The sequence below is a fragment of the Pithys albifrons genome, chromosome 7 (assembly GCF_047495875.1).
Source record: "Pithys albifrons albifrons isolate INPA30051 chromosome 7, PitAlb_v1, whole genome shotgun sequence".
In the NCBI taxonomy this organism is placed as follows: Eukaryota; Metazoa; Chordata; class Aves; order Passeriformes; family Thamnophilidae; genus Pithys; species Pithys albifrons.
Window position 1 is genome coordinate 46,845,892 of NC_092464.1, and position 19,762 is coordinate 46,865,653.

Sequence of the window (19,762 nt, forward strand, 5' to 3'; positions counted from 1 at the left end):
TGTCTGTGCGTGTGTGCGCCGGGGGGAGGGAGGCATGGGGGCCGGGGGGTGCCGGAGGAGGGACTATGGGGAGAGGAAGGTATAAGAAGGCATGCGGGCAGGGGAGGGGGGTGATGGAAAGAGGGGGTGCGGGGCCGAGGGGCAGGCGCTGACAGCTGCTTTCCCCGCACCCACAGTCCCCTCCCCCGGTGCCGCCGTGGGGTGGGACTCCCCGGCGGGCCGTGGTCTCCCGTCCCGCTCCCCACGCCCCCGCCGCTGCCCGGCGCCGAAGGTCGGTGCTGGGGCGGGCGTGGGCGGGCTCCGCCACCCGACGGCGCGTCCCGGACGCTGCCCCGCAGGCGGCGGGCGGGCAGCGGCATCCCCGGGACGATGCCGAGGCTCGGCGGGGGCTGGCCGGCGGCCCCGCGCCTCGCCCCGGTCGCCACCGCCCTCCTTCTGGGCGTCCTGTGGCTGCCCGGAGCGCCGGGCTCCTCCCTGCTCACAGGTACGAGGGCTGGGGGCGCGGGGATCACCTGCCGCGGGGGCTGCCTGGCATTGCGCGGGAAGGGCGGCCGGAGGTGTAACCGCGTGGTTTGGGGCAGGTGAGCACAGAAACTGTGCCCCCCCCGCCTCTACGTTTTCATATTCCTCTTCTCCCCCTTTTCCCTCTGCTTCCCCTCGAGGGTTCTCTTTTCCTGCGATCTAGGGCATGGAGGGAAACGCTGAATCAAATTCTACCCAAGTGAGGGGCCATTAGACTCTGAGAAGTGATTCCAACATGACAGAATACCGGCTAATCAGCACTAGGGCCAAAAAGGGTTTTCTAATGTGATTCAGTCCGACAGTCAGCCTGTTAATTTTGACTCATTTGCCAATTGGCTGTCGTGTGTTAAAAGGATATTGGGTGCAGGGGTTGTGCTGTGTGCCTGGTCCAAGTTCTTGGATTGTAATGAACAGCTTTCTGCTGATTTCAGTGAGCTCTGCATCTATTCTTATAGACATATCCTGCTTTGCATGGAGTACTCGTTATTCTCAACACGTCATCTGAGAGGAGAAAAAGCGTCCTTTGCTATAACTGGGGCACAAAGAAAGTCTAGGTTTGTGTGGCATTAGAAGGCCAGTCATTTCCCTGCTCTCTTTGGACTCCTACAGAAAGGCTGAACATCCTTGCTTGCTTCAATTGGGCAAATTAAGGCAGGATTGAAAGTCAAAGGCTAGGAATGGAGTAGGGGTTGAACAGGAGGACAGTTTCCAAATCCGGCAGGGGGAATTGAAACATGTTAGTGTTTTAAAATTACTATTTCTGTTTCAGGATCCGTTGCAAAATGTGAAAATGAAGGGGAAATTTTGCAGATACCATTTATCACAGACAACCCTTGTATAATGTGTGTTTGCCAGGTAAGTTTGGATTTCAGCTAGTAAAAATGTTCAGACCTGTACTAGATGTAACAGCACAGAGCGGGAGATGTTTCACATAATTAAATCTTGGGTGCTTCTGTTGCCTTTATGTAACACAAGGTTATCTTGGAGCTGAGCTAATGGAAGGTAACCCAATCCATGATCTGGCAATCATTTCTTAGACTTTAAAACTCGGGTACAAAATTGGACTTGACTGTAATACGACATTGCAAAACTGTGTTTACTGTGTGAATTTGGGGGGAGAACTGTTTTCAACCAGTGTTCAGTGGTGCACCCAGAAGCCTTTGCTTGTAGCCTGCAAAGAGAATGAAAGGTAAGGTTTGGAAGCTGCTGCTTTGAGCTCCCACGTTTTCAGTGTCACTCACCATTGGGTGAGGAGCTCCATGCGGGTGCAGGTAAAGGCTGCAATGTGACTGTACGTGCTGTAATGATGACAGTAAAAGTGCAAGTGATGCTTTCATCAGAGTGCTGTGTTCCATAGATGACATTGCCTGCTGTGCTGGGAATTCTGTGGTTAATGATGTTGCTAGCTCGTACACATTTGGGGGAGAAACATTCTGTTTCCTTGTCATTCTTCTTCAGAGTTAAATATTTTTGGGAACAGTTCAGTTGGACAAGCCAAGGCTTAGGAGTTATTGTAAAACAGTTGTTATAAATAAAACTTCTTATGATACAGTTAAAAGAAAACCATAAACCTTAGTTTGCTGTTGAATGCAAAGAAAAGTATAACTAGAAAGCCCTGTGGTTTACATTTTGGAATTTACAGTGTATCTGAATGTACAGAGTGTGTTCTACTTTAGGAATTAAATACCAACGCACCCTTTTCCCTTCTTCTATTATGACTATTAATGTTATTATAAGTCCATAAAGGATGTAAAGAATTGTTTCAGACTGCCTTTTAGAAGGCAATTTTGACAACTGTAGGATCAAAATCTTCATGAGCCCCCTCAATTTCATGTGTATTGCTGCACTGAGTTCAGTAGATTTTAAGTGAGACTCATTGATAACTTTTTATATAATATTGATAAAGACTATGTTAAATACATTATTGATTCTTCTGAGGAGAGGGGGCTGGGAAAAAGAGCAGTGTGGAATGTGGTGAGTAAAGAAATCAAAAAAAAGGGACAAAGCTGTGTTTTATCATGGATCACCTTCCAAATATGTCTGCCACCACTTTTGCTAATGGAAGCTGGTGTTAACCAGTGAGGAAGCGATTTATCTGTGGAGGAGCAGAAGTTCAGTCTTGGGCATCAGGGCAATAATGCATGAGGGTGAAATACTTGTTTTTATAGATCTCTCTAGACCTTGGCTTTGTTAAATCAATGAGCACCCTTTTAGTGTATGACCATGAAGAACTGCAAAAAGCATTGGATGTAAGAACTCTAAATCCCTGTGGTTTGCAGGGCTTACTTCAGTGAAATAGCAACTGAGGGCATTTGGCTCCCTTCTATGCCAGGAGAATGCTACATTTTATTAAGTGTCCAGACTGCCTAGTGAGTTACTGCAGTTACCTGCCCTGGCTATGCTCTCTTTTATTTTGGCTTAAGGATAAATGTGATCTGTTTCTTGAGCTGGAAGCTGGAAGACTTGGTAGAGGAGAAGGAAACCAGTCTGGAGATACTGACTTTAATGCTGTGCAGTATTCAAAGCATTGACTTACTGGATCTCAGCATTGCTGAGATCTTTGTTAAGGCCTGCCACAAGGGAAAAGATCGATTTTAAGAGGTCCGAGGAGAACAGAAACAAAAGAAACAATGGTGTGATATGTGACCAGGGGAGAAGAGAGAACCAGGTTGCCTTACATCCAACTAGAAATATTGATTGTTTAATAGTGATTCAGTGAGGAACTTTGGAAGACTGTTCATACTCTTCAAGGGCAAACCTGGTGGATGTTCATATCGTAAGAAGTGAGCAGCTAAAAAGAGAGTATAATCAGCTGTTACAGGAGGGAAATGATATGTGTCTAGGAGAGGACAGAAAATTCAACAGAGGGCACTTGTGTTAAAAACACCAGTAAAGTGAGAAACTGAAATAGCAGGTTGGATTATGGCAGGTCTTTCCTAGCAGTGAGGCATTCCCATGACTACTAGTTACGGAAATCTGTACTGCTCTGGGATGAAGAGGAATATCTAAATAACTCACTCTGGGTGTCCCATCCCAGGCAGTGTCCAAGGCCATGTCTGATCTAGTGGGTGGCATGCCTTCCCATGGTCAGGGATTTGAAACTCTATGATCTTTAAGGTCCCTTCCAACCCAAACCATTCTATGATTCTTGAACTCCATTCTGGGATTTTCTGCATCTCCAAGAATGAAAGAAGACAGAACTGAAATGTGGCAATGGATTCATCAAGTTTTTGACAGAGGTTACTTTGCAGGCTATGTCCTGTGGAACATGGGGATGCATCCCAGCAGGAGGGAAGGATGGAGGCAGCAATCTCCAGTTTGCTCTTAACAGGCTATATTATTTGGGAGGATAAAGCAACAGGTAGTACTCTAGGAGTAAACGTGGTAAGAATTAGAAGCTCATAGGTTATGATAAAGTTGTAATAATGCAACAAGAGACTGCAAAAAGCAATTACAAAATCAATTCCTTTTATGCTACTGAGAAGTCTTGGTAGGGAAATGAAAACCAAAAGTTGTCATATCTCAAAGGTTAGTGAGGACAGGGTGGACTGATCTTCATTGTGGGAATGTAAACAGAAACAATGCAGATAGAGCACAGACTGGTGTCTGGGGACACTGCTTTGAAAGAAGCTTCTAGCTCTTGTTTTAGAGTTTTATTAGTAACACAGTCCCTGAATCTTGGATACAAGAGTGACGCTGGTGGCAATCTCCAAGAGACAGCCAAGTTTATCTACCAAACAAGATTAATTCATTCTTGAGCATCTGCTGTAACATGTGGAAAGAGAAGTTGCGGTGTTACGGGAATTCAGACTGAGGGTCATTTGCCAGAGATTTCATGTAGTAAGGCATTCACTTCTAAAATACAAGTAATGCTTTTTTAATTAAAAATGCACTGCATGCACCATGAGATAACTCTTGCTCTGGACTTCCCTACTTGTCAAAATGAAATGTGATAGAGTGCATGAACAGCACTGATGCTTGCCCTTAATATAAGGAAACAAGTAAGAATGAGGGTGTGTAGGTGTCTGTGTACATTTACACTGTTGTGCTCTGTATGCAAAAACTACCTTCTCAACAAGCCACTATGGGTAAAATGTAGAGTTCCTTAATTTGCAATTTATATGGCTCTACTTAATGGTCTTAATAATGTCCATAAAATGGTAATTTTATAATATCTGTAAGGCAATAGTTTCAGTGTGAGCTTTTACAATTACTACACTTTAGCAATAATATAAACATGGATGACTTTATCTCCAATGAATTGGTCATTAATTTGAGCTGACTACCAGAAATGACCATTTCAGTTTTTTCTTTTTAGAGAAAAACATCAAAGTCAAAAATGGGTTGTGGTTTATCCACAAGGAATTTTTTGCAGGACTGTGATGAAAGCTCAGGTCTCCTTACTACTAGTCTAATGTTTGTCTACAGAGTCATCCCTTTCTCACAGCATGTACTTCTACTTTACAAGTCAATGTGGGTGATACAGTCACAGTCTGAATATATTTGGTTTTTTGTCAGTCTCTCTGACAATGGCAGGCTGCGCAGATTGCAGGGTCTGTTCTCTTGGGCTTGTTCTGAGACATGGATGGGCAAAAGACAAATTAAAGCTGACTTTGTAATCAAGAGGTTTTGGGAAGTATGATTTATGACTTGCTGTTGCTATCTGCAAAATGCTGTCAGAGAGATAGTGGTGCTTTGGTGTTCTGCCCACTTCCACTTTGGATGTCTGTGGTTCCATGTCTCCAAGGAGATACGCTGTCTCCAGGAAGCTAAAATACCACCTCACTTTCCGTAGGATTTGAGATGCTGGAATAGGGCAAGGAAGGCTGAAGGCAGCTGAAAGTACCTGCTTTCAAATGCTTTCACCTTGTATGTTAAACATGGACACTGGAGAAAGTACTTGGAGCTAATGAGTAAAACAGATACACAGGAGCTGCACTGGAAATTTGTTTTTCTGGAAGCCAGGTCTTGTAGCAAGGGCAGGACAGCTCCCTTGTGAAATGCCATGGCTGAGTGTCCCATTGCAACTGTGTTTATAGCTGAAGACTTTTCTGATGAGAGAATGGGAAAGGCCCTCAGCTGCAACAAACTTGTATCAGATGAAGGTTAACACCTAAACATCTGAAAGGAAATGCTGGATGTGATGGGCAGTAACAAAGACTAAGCTGACCAACTCTGTGAAACAAAAATATTGTCAAAAAAAGGGAAACTGTTATTTTGGATAATGATGTGGCCCTTGACAATACAAAACAAAAAAAAAATAGAAAACATGTGATTGTGACATTATGTTATGCCTAATGGTAAGTAGTCAAAAAATCTGATGTCCTGAAAATCAAAGTAGTGAAACTGGGGGTTATGAAGCTGGCTGAAAAAGAACTTGTCTGAGTTGGCAATGATGATTATAGGTAAAAATAAATAATCTTGATGGTATTTATAGAGGAGTCATCTTGATTCAGTTTGAGAAATTGATTCCAGTTATTAAATGTTTTAAGATCATCCTACCTAATGTAAATGCTATCTTCTAAAATTATTCTCCCACATCTGTGGAAAAAAGAGTCTTTTCAATCCATAGGATCATTTCACACACCTTGTGCAGTTTGGGGAGCCCAAACATGTCATGTATGACAGTTTCAGATCTTTCTATTTCAGATGTGAAATTTTTGGGCTGAGGGTGGTGGAGGTGTGGGTAAATTTCTGTTAGTAGAAACACAACTTCAAAAATCTGAAAATTTACCATGTTTTGGTAAATTTGGGATACTTTTGTATGTTGAGAATTTTGAAATGTTAGGGAGAAAATGCTATTAACAGAATATTGGGGGAACTCTTGATTAGATTTCTTTTATATGGGTGTCAGCATTTAAAACAGGCATGGAATATTTAAGTTCAACTCTGGTACAAGTACGGTAAATGATCAAATACAGCAGAGTTTTTGTTGGTACAGCTTTTTGGCTGGAAGGTATCTAAAACTCAAAATAGAAGTAGGCTCACACCTGATATTATGGCATTTACTTTCAAGAAATACATGCTTCAACATACGCATGGAAAAGACATAAAAATGCTACAGGCTGTCGGAAATAGGTGAAATGAGAACCTGTGCATAATTATAGGATGGGAATGTAAAAAGACCACAGAATTAACTTAGCCTGAGTTAAACTTTTGAGTGCTGAGTTTTTGGAAGGTGAGATGAGCTCAGCGGTGACAATGATGACAGGTGGTGGTGCCGGTGGTGGTGTGGAGAGTCGCGGCATTTCATGCTCGTTTGTCATCATCTCCGTGGACCCTGAACCCCTCGCCAGGAGCAAGCAGAGATCCAAGAATAACGTATCCATTGGCCAGTGGTATATGTAGTTTCAAAATTAATGTGCCAAAAATGCCAGCTGAAAGGGGCAGGGGAGAAGTGAGGAACTGCAAGGAAACAGAAAAGTATACCCCAGCTAGTAGTGGCCTTGACACTGCAAGAACTTTTAAAAAATTTTTAAAGAGAATGAAGAATTTTAATTTTTGTATGTTCTTTGTGGGGAGGAAATGTCTTTTTTTTTCCCCAAATACTTTAGAACAAAGTGAGTTGTGTCAAGAAACAGCTGATAAAAGCCAATAGTGATCTTGACAAACCACATCCAAACCAGAGCCATTTACCCCACCTTTCCTCCTCCCCCCTTCCCTCATGCTTGTGCCTCAATCTTGCCAATTGCACCTGAGGAGTGGTAGTCATATGTCTCGACCTTTTATCACCTAAATCCAGAACAGAAGGAAATAAATGTGAGCCAGAAAGTGTAACTAAGTGTTGGAAATCTGAGAAAAGTTTGGAGACAGGAGCTCAGGAAACTAGAAATCAGAGTTTCGATTGGCCTAAGTTTTATGCAGCATGAAACCTCATTCTGTAGTTTAAATTTATACTTTCAAATCCAAATATACAATGTTCTTTGCTCATAAAAAATATGTTAAGTTTGTCATAATTTGACCTGGTGTTCTACCTAGCTTAAACCAATAGGTTAGTGAAACCAAGTGCAAACAAACCAGAAAAGAGAAGTCATAACTTCAACATTTGTTCCTCCCTTCACACACACACCCAGCCAAAAAAAAACCCCCACCAAACTTAAAAAACATCTCTTCATTGCAGACTAAAGCAAAAAAGCTAGTAGATGTGCTGGGATTCTTCACCTATAGCATAGCTGATTTCTGTGGCACAAAACACAAGTTAAAAGCACGTAGCTAGCCTGAGAGCAAGTGTTTGACACATGTTCAGTGAAGATGGCAGTGTTTTAGTCCATCAGGATTCAATTGTTGTTGCGTCAAGGTATAATGCAGCCCAGATGACTTTTAGTAGAGTAGTACATATTAAAAAACAAAAAAAAATCATCAAACAATTCTTTCATACCTATTTTATTTAATTTCAATAGTTTATGTACATCAACTGCAGAGTCTACCAAGACTGCATCTTCTTTCAATTTAAATATTCTTGGTCTTTATTACTGTATAATACAATCAGCTTTCTCTTCACCCACAAAAATAATAAACAGAGAGAGGAAAAAGCCTATGATACAGTAGTGTACTGGTAGTTTTCACCCCCATATTACTCCAAAAGAGAATATTGTTTTGATTGGTGCATGAAGAGTTCCTGAAACACAAACATGCTCCAATATGATGAAAGTTTTATTAGTTTTTTTTCCAATTACAGATGTATAGGTCATGTTTTTAATGAGGAAAACCAACACTGCACACCCAAAAAAACATACCCTGAAAACAAAAGGCAGACATAACTCTGTGTCTGGTGCAGCAGGGTGTCCCATATGTGCTTCGTCATAGAGAGCAAATAAATATATATAAATGTATGTGTGTGTGTGTGTGTGTGCGCGCGTATATATACACACACGCATATGAAGAAGGTCTTGAGAGAGAGAAGTGACCTGAATGAAGTGCCCAGAGCTGGTTAATTGCCTGTTGTGATGGCTTTGATGGGATTTTCTGAAGAATGATTCAGGTAGGTTTGACTCTACTTATTCTTTGTTCATGCAAAACACCTGTAAGACAAGACTGTGACCTGTCTGAGAATGAAGCACAAACTGTCTGTGGTAGAGGATGGTTACTCTGGCTTGATCCTTGAAGTTGCCAACAGCAGTGTTGAGGTAATGTTCAAGGCAGCTTAGTCCCATATACAGATACGGCCACCCTGGTCAAGTAGTACCCTGTGCAACATCACAGAATTACAGAATACCTTGAGTTGGAAGGGACCCACAAGGATCATTGAGTCCAACTCTGGGCCTTGCACAGGACCATCCCCAAGAGTCACACCATGTGCCTGAGAATATTGTTCAAATGCTCCTTGAGCTCTGTCACTTGGTGCTGTGACCACTTCCCTGGGGAGCCTGTGTCAGTGCCCAACCACTCTTTGGGAGAGGAGCCTTTTTCTAATATCCAACCTAAACCTCCCCTGACACAACTTCAGGCCACTCCCTCAGGTCCTATCACTGGTCACCACAGACAAGAGATCAGTGTTTGCCCCTCCTTTTCCACTCACAAGGAAGTTGTAGCTGCAATGAGGTCTCCCCTCACTCTCCCCATCTCCAGGCTGAACAGACCAAGTGCCCTCAGCTGCTCCTCATGTGGCTTCCCCTCACGGTTCTTCACCATCTTTGTTGACTGCCTTTGGACACTCTCTAACAGCTTTATATCTTTCTTCTATTTTGGCTCCCAAAACTGCACACAATATTTCAGGCGAGGTCACCCCAGTGCAGAGCAGAGCAGGACAATCCCCTCTCTTGCCTGGCTGGTGATGCTGTGCCTGATGCCCCCATGACACGATTGGCCCTCCTGGCTGCCAGGGCGCTGCTGACTCGCATTCAGATTGCCATCCACCAGGACCCCCAGGTCCCTTTCTGTGGCACTGCTTTCCTGCATCTCATTCCCCAGTCTTTAGGTACATCCAGGTTTGCCCCATCCCATGTGCAGAATCCAGCACTTTCCCTTGTTGAACTTCATATGGATGGTGATTGCCAAGCCCTCTAAATGTAATTTTCTCCTCTGAGGGATGAGCATGGATTGTATAGCTGTGAGTTGTGTCTGTGTCATCTGTGGCCATTTTAAATTCTGCTTTCTTCACTTTGTTTCGTACCCCAGAGCTGCCTCAGTGTGTGGGACATCCCTGCACAGGTATGTTGGCCTTCAGTTTGCTCTTGCTTTATCATGACATTCAGTTTGGAGATGTGGTACATGGTCATGTGTAACACTTATGGTGAAGCCTTTTAGGAAGTCTGCAGGCTGGAAGAAGCTATTTCATGTTGTTCTCAGACCACATGGGATAGTGAAGAGTTCACTACTTGTGCATTTCTAACATAGTCAGCTGCACTGAGCAAATACACATATGCACACAGTGCTGAACTGATTATAGGTCTTGGCAAAACCCTCCTGGAAGAGAGCTGGTGATATGTCCCTGTAATGATGATGAAGATCCAATCCATCAAGTATGAAATGAGATTCTCTTTGGTGTAATTAAAGGATCAGATAACTCAAATACAAAAGAATATATTTTAAATGTATAAATAATATGTGGAAAAGTATGAAGGGGACAAAAATGCCATAAACTAAATGGAAAAATGTAATGTAACTTGCAAATGTCTTTGGAATGTGTCTACAATAAGTGCAAAATGGATCAGTCTAAGTTAAGACACTTTTTTATTGCCAATAAGAAAAACATTATTAAAGAGCTGGTCCAATATCAAAATGGCATTTTAAAAGCATACAGTTACCTGTATATACTTTTTATTAGCTTTCAAGTTTCTTCCATTGACTTGTTAATGGTACTTTTAAGAATTATGGTCCTGTAAGTGAATGGCTCACAGTGTCAGTACTTCTGCTGTTCTGCTTTGTGCTGCTATATAAAAATAGATATATTTCCCCCACCAAATATCTGGTTTTATATGCCCACCATGTCTTAATAGAAAATTTTGAGGGAAAAAAATATTAAGCAACAACCAAAAGTAAAATAGAAATGCAAACTTCAAATAAAAGACCATTGTGACCTCTTCCCCCCCAAATATTACATAAAAGCTTTTACCTGTATTGCTACTATTAAAATGACTATCATACTGGTACTTGCTTATATTGTACCTAATATCTGCTGTAATTACTTCCTCTGAGGCCTTTTGGCCTCTTCATCTTATGCATTAAGCTGCAGCTAGAAAGTTCCTAGTCTGACTGTTTGTCTGATGGAGCTCTGTGCAGCATTTTTCATCCAGCTAAATCAAGTGCTGAGCTCTAGGTCCAAGTATAGAATGGATCCCATCCCTCATCATCCCCAGAAGCTGACCTTGTATACCATGACCTAAATTTCATATACTTTCTTTCTACCTCTCCTGGTGGTTTTTGTTTGTTTTTCGTTTTCCCCGTGTTTGGAATCCACTTGTTCTAGATAGCGATCCAAAATATGGCATTGAACTAGGACCGTGTATCACCACCTCACCGAGAAATTAACGTGTCTTCATGCATTGTCTATGATTTGCATCCTTTCTACTTGTTTCATCATCCATGCTACACATCAACCTTCTGTATCGTATCTTAGATTTTTCAGAGAGGAGCATTGTATGTACATGCTGTGGAGTGCTCTGGCAAAAAGCATTAGAGTCGAGATACATTTGTTCTTGTGAGCACTAAGGGTGGGAGTGGGATAAAATGCTGTTTAAGAAAACGATGCCAGAGATCTGATGTGTTCCTGACAAATTGCAGCCCCAGTTTTTAGGAGTCCCTGTTTTAAGTAAACCTTTATGCAAAGCTTCACTGTTAGAGGCTCCTTTCTCTAGATGGACATGATATGGCTCATCTTGTCTTTCACAGCTAAAGATCTTGCTTGAGGCATGGAAGCAGCACCCTGCACTCCTTACCCAGGGTTATGCAAGCCAATATGTTGTAGAGCCATGGCCAGGAAACTCCGTTTTCTAATAGGTCATGGGCTAAAAGTTATGTGATTTAGATTGTGTTTTCTTGGTTTTTGTTTGTTTGGTGCTTTGTTGTTTTTGGTTTGGTTTGGTTTTTTTAAACTGGTTCTTGAAATCTTTATGTTTAATTATATTAAGTGTCTTTAATAGGAAATAGAGCTTCCCTAAGTTTTGGAACCACCAAAATGTATTCTGATGGCTAACTAGAGTTATACATTTGTATCTGTTTTTCTAGTTTGTCTTAGGATTTATTAGTGGCTGAAGAATAACAGACCTTGGTTGTCCTGAGGTTGTCTCCTCATGCTTTTTCTGTCTGAGTGATGATGTACAGTCAAGGCATGGTTTGGGAGAGGTGGAGAAGAGCAGATAAAGGAGTGTTCTGAGGCTGTGTCGTGGTTATGGGCTGATTGTACCAGTTACTAAAACACTTCGAGATTGTGCCACTTAGAAAACCCTTGGGGCAGGAAGGAGCTGGGCCAAGTGGCTGGGTTTGAGATAAGGTTTTTAGCTGAAGGATTGCCTGTGGGACCTACAATACTAATGAGAGCAGAAGGCTCTCCTGCTACACGGAGGATGTTGATCATTTGCTTGTGACAGTGTTTTTTTCTGTATGTGACAGTGCACAATTGATAATTTTCATGTTTAGCACTTTACCCTTCTACTAAACACTCAATTCTGGGAAAAGCTGGAGCAGTTAACTGGGTTAGGTGAGTTCGTGATTCAATCTAGAAAATCCTTTTGGTTCAAATAAATGAATAAAATTATTTTGGTGGGCAGAATGCAAAACATGCAGCACCCACATGGAAATGTGGAGGAAACTGAAGAAGACTGTAACATGTATGACTTCTGGAAAAATGTCTGTATGTTGAGTTTAGCTTGGCAAGCTTTCCAATCCTCAAGCAGAAGTCATTGGACCCAAAAATCAATCTGAAGTGGAAATTTACAAAATATCTAGAACTTCAAACCTTGATAGTAAGAAATTTGAATTGTTTCATGTACTTGTTGTCACATGAAGGGTACATATTTGCTGCCTAAAGCTGTATAAAATCATTTTAGTATAAAATCAGTATCTTTGATATCATCAAGTTTTTGAATATAATTAAGGCAGTCCCCATATGGAAATATACAAGGATAGGAGGCAAAAACGGGAAAAGAAAACAAATAATCTACAAAAAAGGCTTTCTGGAAGGCAACCATCTGGAGAGATGAGTAGGCAGTTACAGCCAGTTTGGTGTGCATTGGTTCTTACATACAAGACAGCCCAAAATCTACTGGTGGGAGAGGATACAGGTGTGATGTGACTCAGGAAAGCTATGCATGACTCTGGAACCAGAGGTCTAAGAGGATTTTAACTATCTTCTGGAGACTTGATATGACTCCTTAGTGTGTTTGTAGACAACTTGTGGCTGTGGCCATAAGGAACTGTTGCCATCAAAGGATTTTGGTTACCCAATGAAAGGTACTGAAGTTGGGCTGTTGGTCTAAGCAGTCCATGCTAATTGTCTTGTCTCCTCCACTAAGAATACAACTTTAACCAGGAATTTCTTGCAGCCAACACAGTGAGCAGAAAGCTGACAGCAGTTGCTGAGGGCAAGGCCTTACCCTAACCCCCCCACTCTGTTTTGGGGCCAAGCACCTCATGCTGTGCCATTCAGGCTTCACTGCTCTGACCTGGGTGACAGGAGCATCTGCTTTTATATCATAGAGCTTAGTACTTGGAGGCTGTGGGAGAAAAGCAGTTTATTGTCCAGTGTGTTGAGAGTCACTGATGCAGAGAGCAGTGATCTCATCTTGGTCAGGAAATTTCCCACTCTTCTCTAGGGTGGAAAAGTGTGTTTGAGTTGCTCATGTAAAATGCAGCAGTGTGGACAGGCTGGATGAAATGTTCCTCTTCCAACCCGCACCAGGCTGTGACTTGGCAAGGACAACTTATCTCTAATTGCATAAGATGGTGTAGTTTTAAAACAAAGTAAGTTTCCAAGACCTCAAATGGTTACTTTTCAGTTTTCTTTGATTCAGCCCCACGTTCTCAGTTTTACATGACGCTTGAGTGTCACATCATAAAGAGGCCTTCTTGTGCTAAAGGTGTGAACTCTTTGGACTTCAGACCATCTTTCTGCCTCCTCTGGCTGCCCAGGTAGTAGCGTTCTTGTTCAAAGAGAACAATGCTGTCCCACACAATGAAATCATCTCTGACTGCCTTGAGAGCACTGTGGACTTCAAGCCAGACGTAATCCCTTTCCTGACATTTGAGTCTCATTAATTGGGTTAATAAGATGCTATCTGCACTCCATACTTATGTAAATAGAACCTGTTAGCAAAGATCCTAATGGCACCTGATATATCACACTGCCTTTACATCTACCAAGAGGTACTCCTGCAGGAGTCACTTCCAAAAGCAGGTTGTGTTTTTGGTCCTGTGGGCCCCTTTATAAGCTGTAAGAAATGCTGGTGGTCAAGGCCAACTGTTCAGATGTCTTTCAAGTGTCCCACTGGTGACCAAAACTCACTTTGTCAGGATGACAAATGGCTTGTGCATACCCCATTCACCTTAGAGCTTCACTCTAATGTCAGCTTCATTTACTTGTCAGAAACAGGTATTTTTTTTACTTCCCGCAGTGCAAGTAGGGCAAGGGAAAGGAAGGAGTAAAGGGAAGACAGGCAGAGGGAAAAACTGCTTGTATGGCTTCTATTCAGTGTACTATTATGGTTGAGATTTGCAAGCTTTGGACATACCAGGATCTGTTTGTTTGTACATGTGCAAAACAGAAAGATGGGAATTTGCTTTTCAGAAGTGAGAACTGTCCCTGCAGGGCTATGATTATGCAAAAACATGTTTTAACCACTGGATTTTTCAAAGAAGAAAGTGGTTGTGCAAGATTAGTTTCTTATTTTGGACAGCAGACTTCTTTCCAGAGAAACATTTAAAAATAACTGTTTAATTAACAGAGTCTACACAGAGCATAGGGCATTGTGCATGTGTTTGCACTAAAGAGCTCGGCTCAAAGCTCTGAGCTCTCATGGGTGGTTTCATTGACTGCAATTGTATTGTTATGTGGCTAAGTGATCACTGCTGTGATTGAGGGCTGCTACATCTCACCCAAAAGAAGCGATGGCCAGGCCACAAAATATGGTCAAAGTCATCTCCAGGACTGTGAAAGTGACTTTGACAGCTTTGGCTTTTAGGTTTCTCTCAGTGACTTCCATACCTCCTTTGCTTACTTCACAAGTTAAAATACGCTTTTTCTCCTACTAGGTACAGCTGGCTGAAGTTTTGAAAGTCACAATTTAACTTAATTTGGCAATGTCATTTATGACAACAAAGGAAAGCTTATTCCACCTTTCTTCTTTGCATCTGATGGAAGCTTAGCATTCTTCAGACATTTATGTAGACATGAAGCAGAAACATAGAAATGAGATGTCAAACTAAATATCATGGTGGCATAAGTTTTTCTGACTAAATTCTCCCATGACCTGGAGCCTGGCACCAACTGGGTGAATGCTGCTTGAGGATGATGTGCCCTGAGCTGCCCATGGCATAGGATTCCCACTGCCTCGACAATATTTTACTAGTGAGCAGCAAAAATGAGAAAGCCCTTGTGAGTTGAAGGCAGCATTAAAAATTCAGAAAGCTTTTGCACCCTTCACGGAGTCCTGCCTGTTATGCTCTTTTTCCTTGTCTCTTCCCACTTTTCTTTCTCTATACTGGCTGACAAGCTGGGACTGCCTCTTCTCCCTGCAGACCGCTGGGAAAAATCTTTTTTTTTTCTAGTACCACTGTGCAGCACAGGCAAAATCATGTAAGAAAACAAATGTTGGGTCAGTGCTCAATTTTCTTGCAAGTTCATTAAAACAGCAGTGTCTGGAGGCCTTTTGCCTAAATAATTTTATAATAGAAAACAGACTCTTGTTGCTTTCTTTTGGGCTACTATTTTTATTTGGTTGTTGTTCCTCAAGCGTTTTGGTCCTATTTCAAAACATACTGCAATTAAATGAAGAGAGTGTTTTTTTTGCTGCTTTCCAGTTTAAAAGCTCTGCTATTACTGCAAAACTTCTAGGAGTCCTCTGGATTAGGAAGCCAGGATTGACAGAGATTTTCCCCCTCAACATTTAAAAAACTTATCATGTAGATTAAAAATCTGAAAGAAAATAAAAAACCCTCCCCTTTTCCTCCCCCAGCTGAGATCTCCTGTTGCTGCTTCTGGCATGCATCACATCTTTGAGGATACAGTATCATGAGAAAACTGTCACTTGGTGATGTATTAGGGTAATATATCATGAGAGCATCGTTTCTTTAGAGGATATGGGCAGTAAAAGACATGATTCTGGCCAGACGGAGCAGCAGGGGACCCTGCTTTTTTTCTTTCCTTTTCTTTAATCTAGCTCTGTTTTTGTGTTGTACAGAAGTGAGTTTCTTCATGGGATATGACTTGTTGCAGAGTAAGTTAGGAGGCCCATTGGGCTTTTTAAACTCTTTAAGAAGTAGATGCCTCAAGGGCTGCTTTGTTCAAAGTTTTTAGAACAGACTCAAGCCCAAAACTAGAGCATTTGCCACTGCCTAAATCTCCAGTGTAAAGATTGAGTAAGCAGACTTCAGACAGAGAAGGCAATAAAGATGTAAGAACAGGTAACTATTGTTTGGATAATATATTTGTAGATTTAGCCTATCACAATATGATGAAACTATGTTTATAAAAAAAGCCCATCAATGCATCTCTCTTAAAGGAATGTCAAATGAGGTTTTAATTCACATCATTAGAAGAAAAAATACTATTGATCAGTATTCAGTCTGTAATATAAAATATAGTTACCTCATCCAAAAATAGCAATCCTGAACTCATGAACTTTGATTTTATTGTACTTTTTAATTGTTTCAATGGTTTTGTTTTTCTCTCATTGACAATGTCTTCAGAAAAATAAACAACACAGTCTATGGGACTAGAATGGCATTGGTTAAGAAACAAAAGCAGAGTATTGTTAGGGCACTGTTTTTTTGAGAATGGATTCATTTTTGAGATGAGCCAGAACATGACACCATGGCTTGATCTAAAATTTGTTGAATTCAAAAGATTTAATATTTTATTTTAAACCTTTGGCATAATCTGCTTTACCCCCTGTGAAATCAGCTCGATAATTCATCAGTGCCATCTTAAACAATTTTTGGGACTAGAATTTACTTGGGGTAAAAACCCATGAATTTTAAATGTTCGCCTCTGCGAGGTGAAAAGGTGTGGTCTCCTGCAAGGATCCCAGTGCAGACACCTTCCCTCAAACCTGGCTCCTGGATGGCTATAGGTATTTTTTTGATTACAGTGCAAGCTGCTGGATTCCTGTGAAATCTCTTACTGCTGGAAGACTCTCATGCTATTCTTTTGACAGGTAAAGCGTTTTGCCTACAACTATTTGGCTGAAGATCTCCTATCTGAAGTGGCACTTGGAGGTTGAGATGGAGGCAGAGAGACTGAGAGCTACACGGCCTGGATCCTGCTTGGCTTTCTCACTGACTTAATCTTCAGTTACAATAATTTTGTCTGGCTGTGTCTACTTTGTCCATAAGCTCAGTGGAGCAGGGATGTGCTCATCTACATCTGATGTAATGGGACCCTGATCCCAGCTGCAGCCTTAGCATTAATGCAAACAAATGTAAGAGGAAGAGACAGTGCTTTCTTTTCACCACATATGAGTGTAGTGGGCTGCTGTTGGGGAGTGTCAGGATTGCAGCAGGCCACTGGGGTCACTTTCCTCGTGCTGGTGAACATCATTAAGCACAGTGAAAAAATCTGTTCAGTCTATAAGGGTTTGTGACTGATGTGTCCTGAATGGCTTGCACATACTCATGTCTTCCTCACAGCAGTGGGGAATACCCATTTGCAGTGAAGTTCGGTGTCATCTTTCAGCAGGGCCTTTGTTTAATCATCTTTCCTAGGGAGTGGGGAGAGCTCGAATTGTGAAGGGGGATGGTTGATGCTGGCTGAGCACCACCACAGGGAAAGCTGCAGCCTCCTCCCAGCTCACCCTGAGAGACCAGATAAGCTAAACAGATTATGGGAATGAGGAGGTAAATCAGAGGCTACTGAGTGCTCTGCTCAAAAAATGAAAGAGAGACTCTGTGAATTGAAGTGGTGTGTTCTGTTCCCACTGAAATACCGTCATTTGCATCTAATGCAATTCATGCTGAAACCACGGTCATGTTGTGTCAGCACCAAGGACTTAATGCTGAAGGTACTCAAAGCATGTGTTTGGTTTTGCTCCTGTGAGCTGTCCCATTGCACTGAAGACATGCTTAAAAAAGCAGGACCTTTCTTTTTTGTTGGTGAAGCATATCCCTTGTTTGTACGTTCATATGGGTAAATGGAGAGAATTGTATCATTGTGCAGAGAACAGACATTGTTTCATAGGGAAATATTTCTTCAACCCTGAATTAATAAAACATACCTAGTGTGCTAATGCATTTTTGTTATTGTCCCCACAAAATTTGTTTCTGCAAGGAAAAAATCTCCAGTAGGTAATTGGAGGGGAACAAGAGAAATGAGACCTTATCCTTGTCTCCTTTGACAGTGGTTCAAAGTGTCTGCAAACATCTCTCCTTGGGGAGTGGTGTCTTCTCCCTGAAGCCAAATTGTGTGGCTCTTGTTCAGGCAGAGAAACGCTCATGGAAAGCAGCAGTCCCACAGTTTTAGCAGGGATGGATTGCTTGCTTCAGCTCTGCCAATTAAAGGGAGGTTTGTAAATCAGACCCAAGACAGCAAGTTCCAGGCAGGGGTGCCAAAGCAAGGGTACTATTTTCAGAAAGAGCCTTGGGATTTGTCTAGACCATGAGTTACATACGTGTTTGAGCCTGTTCTTGAGTTCAAGTTGGCCCAACATTGGGGTTGTTTCCATGTAAACATAGGTGCAAGCATGGGCTTGGGAGCATGGTGCTCCTATGCTTTACTAAGGAACAGAGCCTGTGGCCAGTGCTGGCCCAAACCTTGGCTCCTGTGGCCTGTGTGGACTGAGTGTAGCTCTGTGTGCACTTGAGAAGATGCTCTGGCCATGTGCAACATCTGGCAGGGAGCCCAGCACATGGTCTAAGAACATGCAGATCATGGCACATGGCGTGAGCCTGCCTTTGAGCCTGCCCTTTGCCTTGCGGTGGGGACGTTGCCTGTGTGAATTGAGTGCACTTGTTTCATTAATTTTAAATGGCTTTTTCTTCTCCTAAGGTCGTGTGTGCATATTTGAAAGCTGCATCCCAATTTCCCCAGGGGTAACTTTTACCATTGTTTGAAAATTGTTATTGTTTTCACAGATGATCCCACAGGCTTTTCCTGGCAGAAACTTAAGGACACTCCAAACTACTTGGTGAGGAGTCCTGTCAGAGTTACTAGTAGGACGATGATGAATAATGGTAAAAAATAAGTGTTTTCAGGATTAGCCTTTAACAGCAATTGGCATTTCTACCTAATCTGTCTCTTGCTTTTATTATTTTTTCTTCACAGCAATTTTTTTTTGTTGTTAAATGAACGTTTAAGCAACATTTTTCCTACTCAGTATAAATAGTTAATAACCTCAGGATATTCAAAATATGGTACAGGCCTCCTAAAAGCATTTTCAATACATTAAAAAAAGAAAAAAACCCCAGACCATCACTGCAGATCTACCCCCCGAGAACCCACATCTGCAATGTCTTTAGCAGCCAGCTGTTACAGCACAGCAGTGGGCTCAGGGTACCATTGATGGAGGCACTCCTTGGTACAGCCCTGAAGAAATGAAGCAGACTCCTATTTATCTTTTTTTTTCCTCCTGAAGCCAAATCCAGGTTGAAAAGAGCTGTCCTTCTGGTGGCTGCTGTGAGCCGACAGGAGCCCAGTGGGGAACCCTGTAGAAAGTTGGCTGTGGCTTCCAAGCTGTGGTTTGGCACACATCCTTCTCCAAAACCTCTGCCAAATATTCAGACTCCTTTTTAGTATTTTTTTTTTCTTTTCATGTTGGCATTTTATATAACTGTACCACATGAGTTTAAGGCTGTTAGTTTGATATACTTTGTCGCAAGAATGGACTATTTTGTGTGGAGTTCTTTGATGGAAGGTAAAAATATGAGGTGTGTGTAGAAGGTGAACAAATTGCGTTGAGAGGAGATTGTAGTAAAGGTAACATGAAGCAGTAATGCTGGTATTGGGTCTGGATAGTGTACCTCTCCTGCATGGGAATCTGACATCACCTTTGCATGCCAAGTTAAGGAGACCTTTGGTTCTCATTGGTGAAGCGTGGGAGAGGGGAGGAACATGGGCCCCCAACAAATCTTTCTGATCTTTCCCCAAATGCAT

The 19,762-nt window shown here is 42.0% G+C and overlaps 1 protein-coding gene across 4 annotated transcripts in view; it reads left to right on the forward strand.

Moving 5' to 3' along the window:
• The window catches only part of BMPER (BMP binding endothelial regulator), a 152,368-nt gene that overhangs the window by 2,481 nt on the left and 130,125 nt on the right, over positions 1–19,762 (forward strand). For 2 of the 4 annotated variants that reach the window (XM_071561395.1, XM_071561398.1), the window contains exons 1-2: positions 75–484; positions 1,292–1,377. In XM_071561395.1, the coding sequence (XP_071417496.1) occupies positions 370–484; positions 1,292–1,377 (201 nt within the window). In that variant the 5' untranslated portion in view covers positions 75–369. Of the gene's footprint in view, positions 1–74; positions 485–1,291; positions 1,378–19,762 lie in introns of those variants that run through there. The other 2 variants (XM_071561397.1, XM_071561396.1) reach the window with 1 other exon arrangement.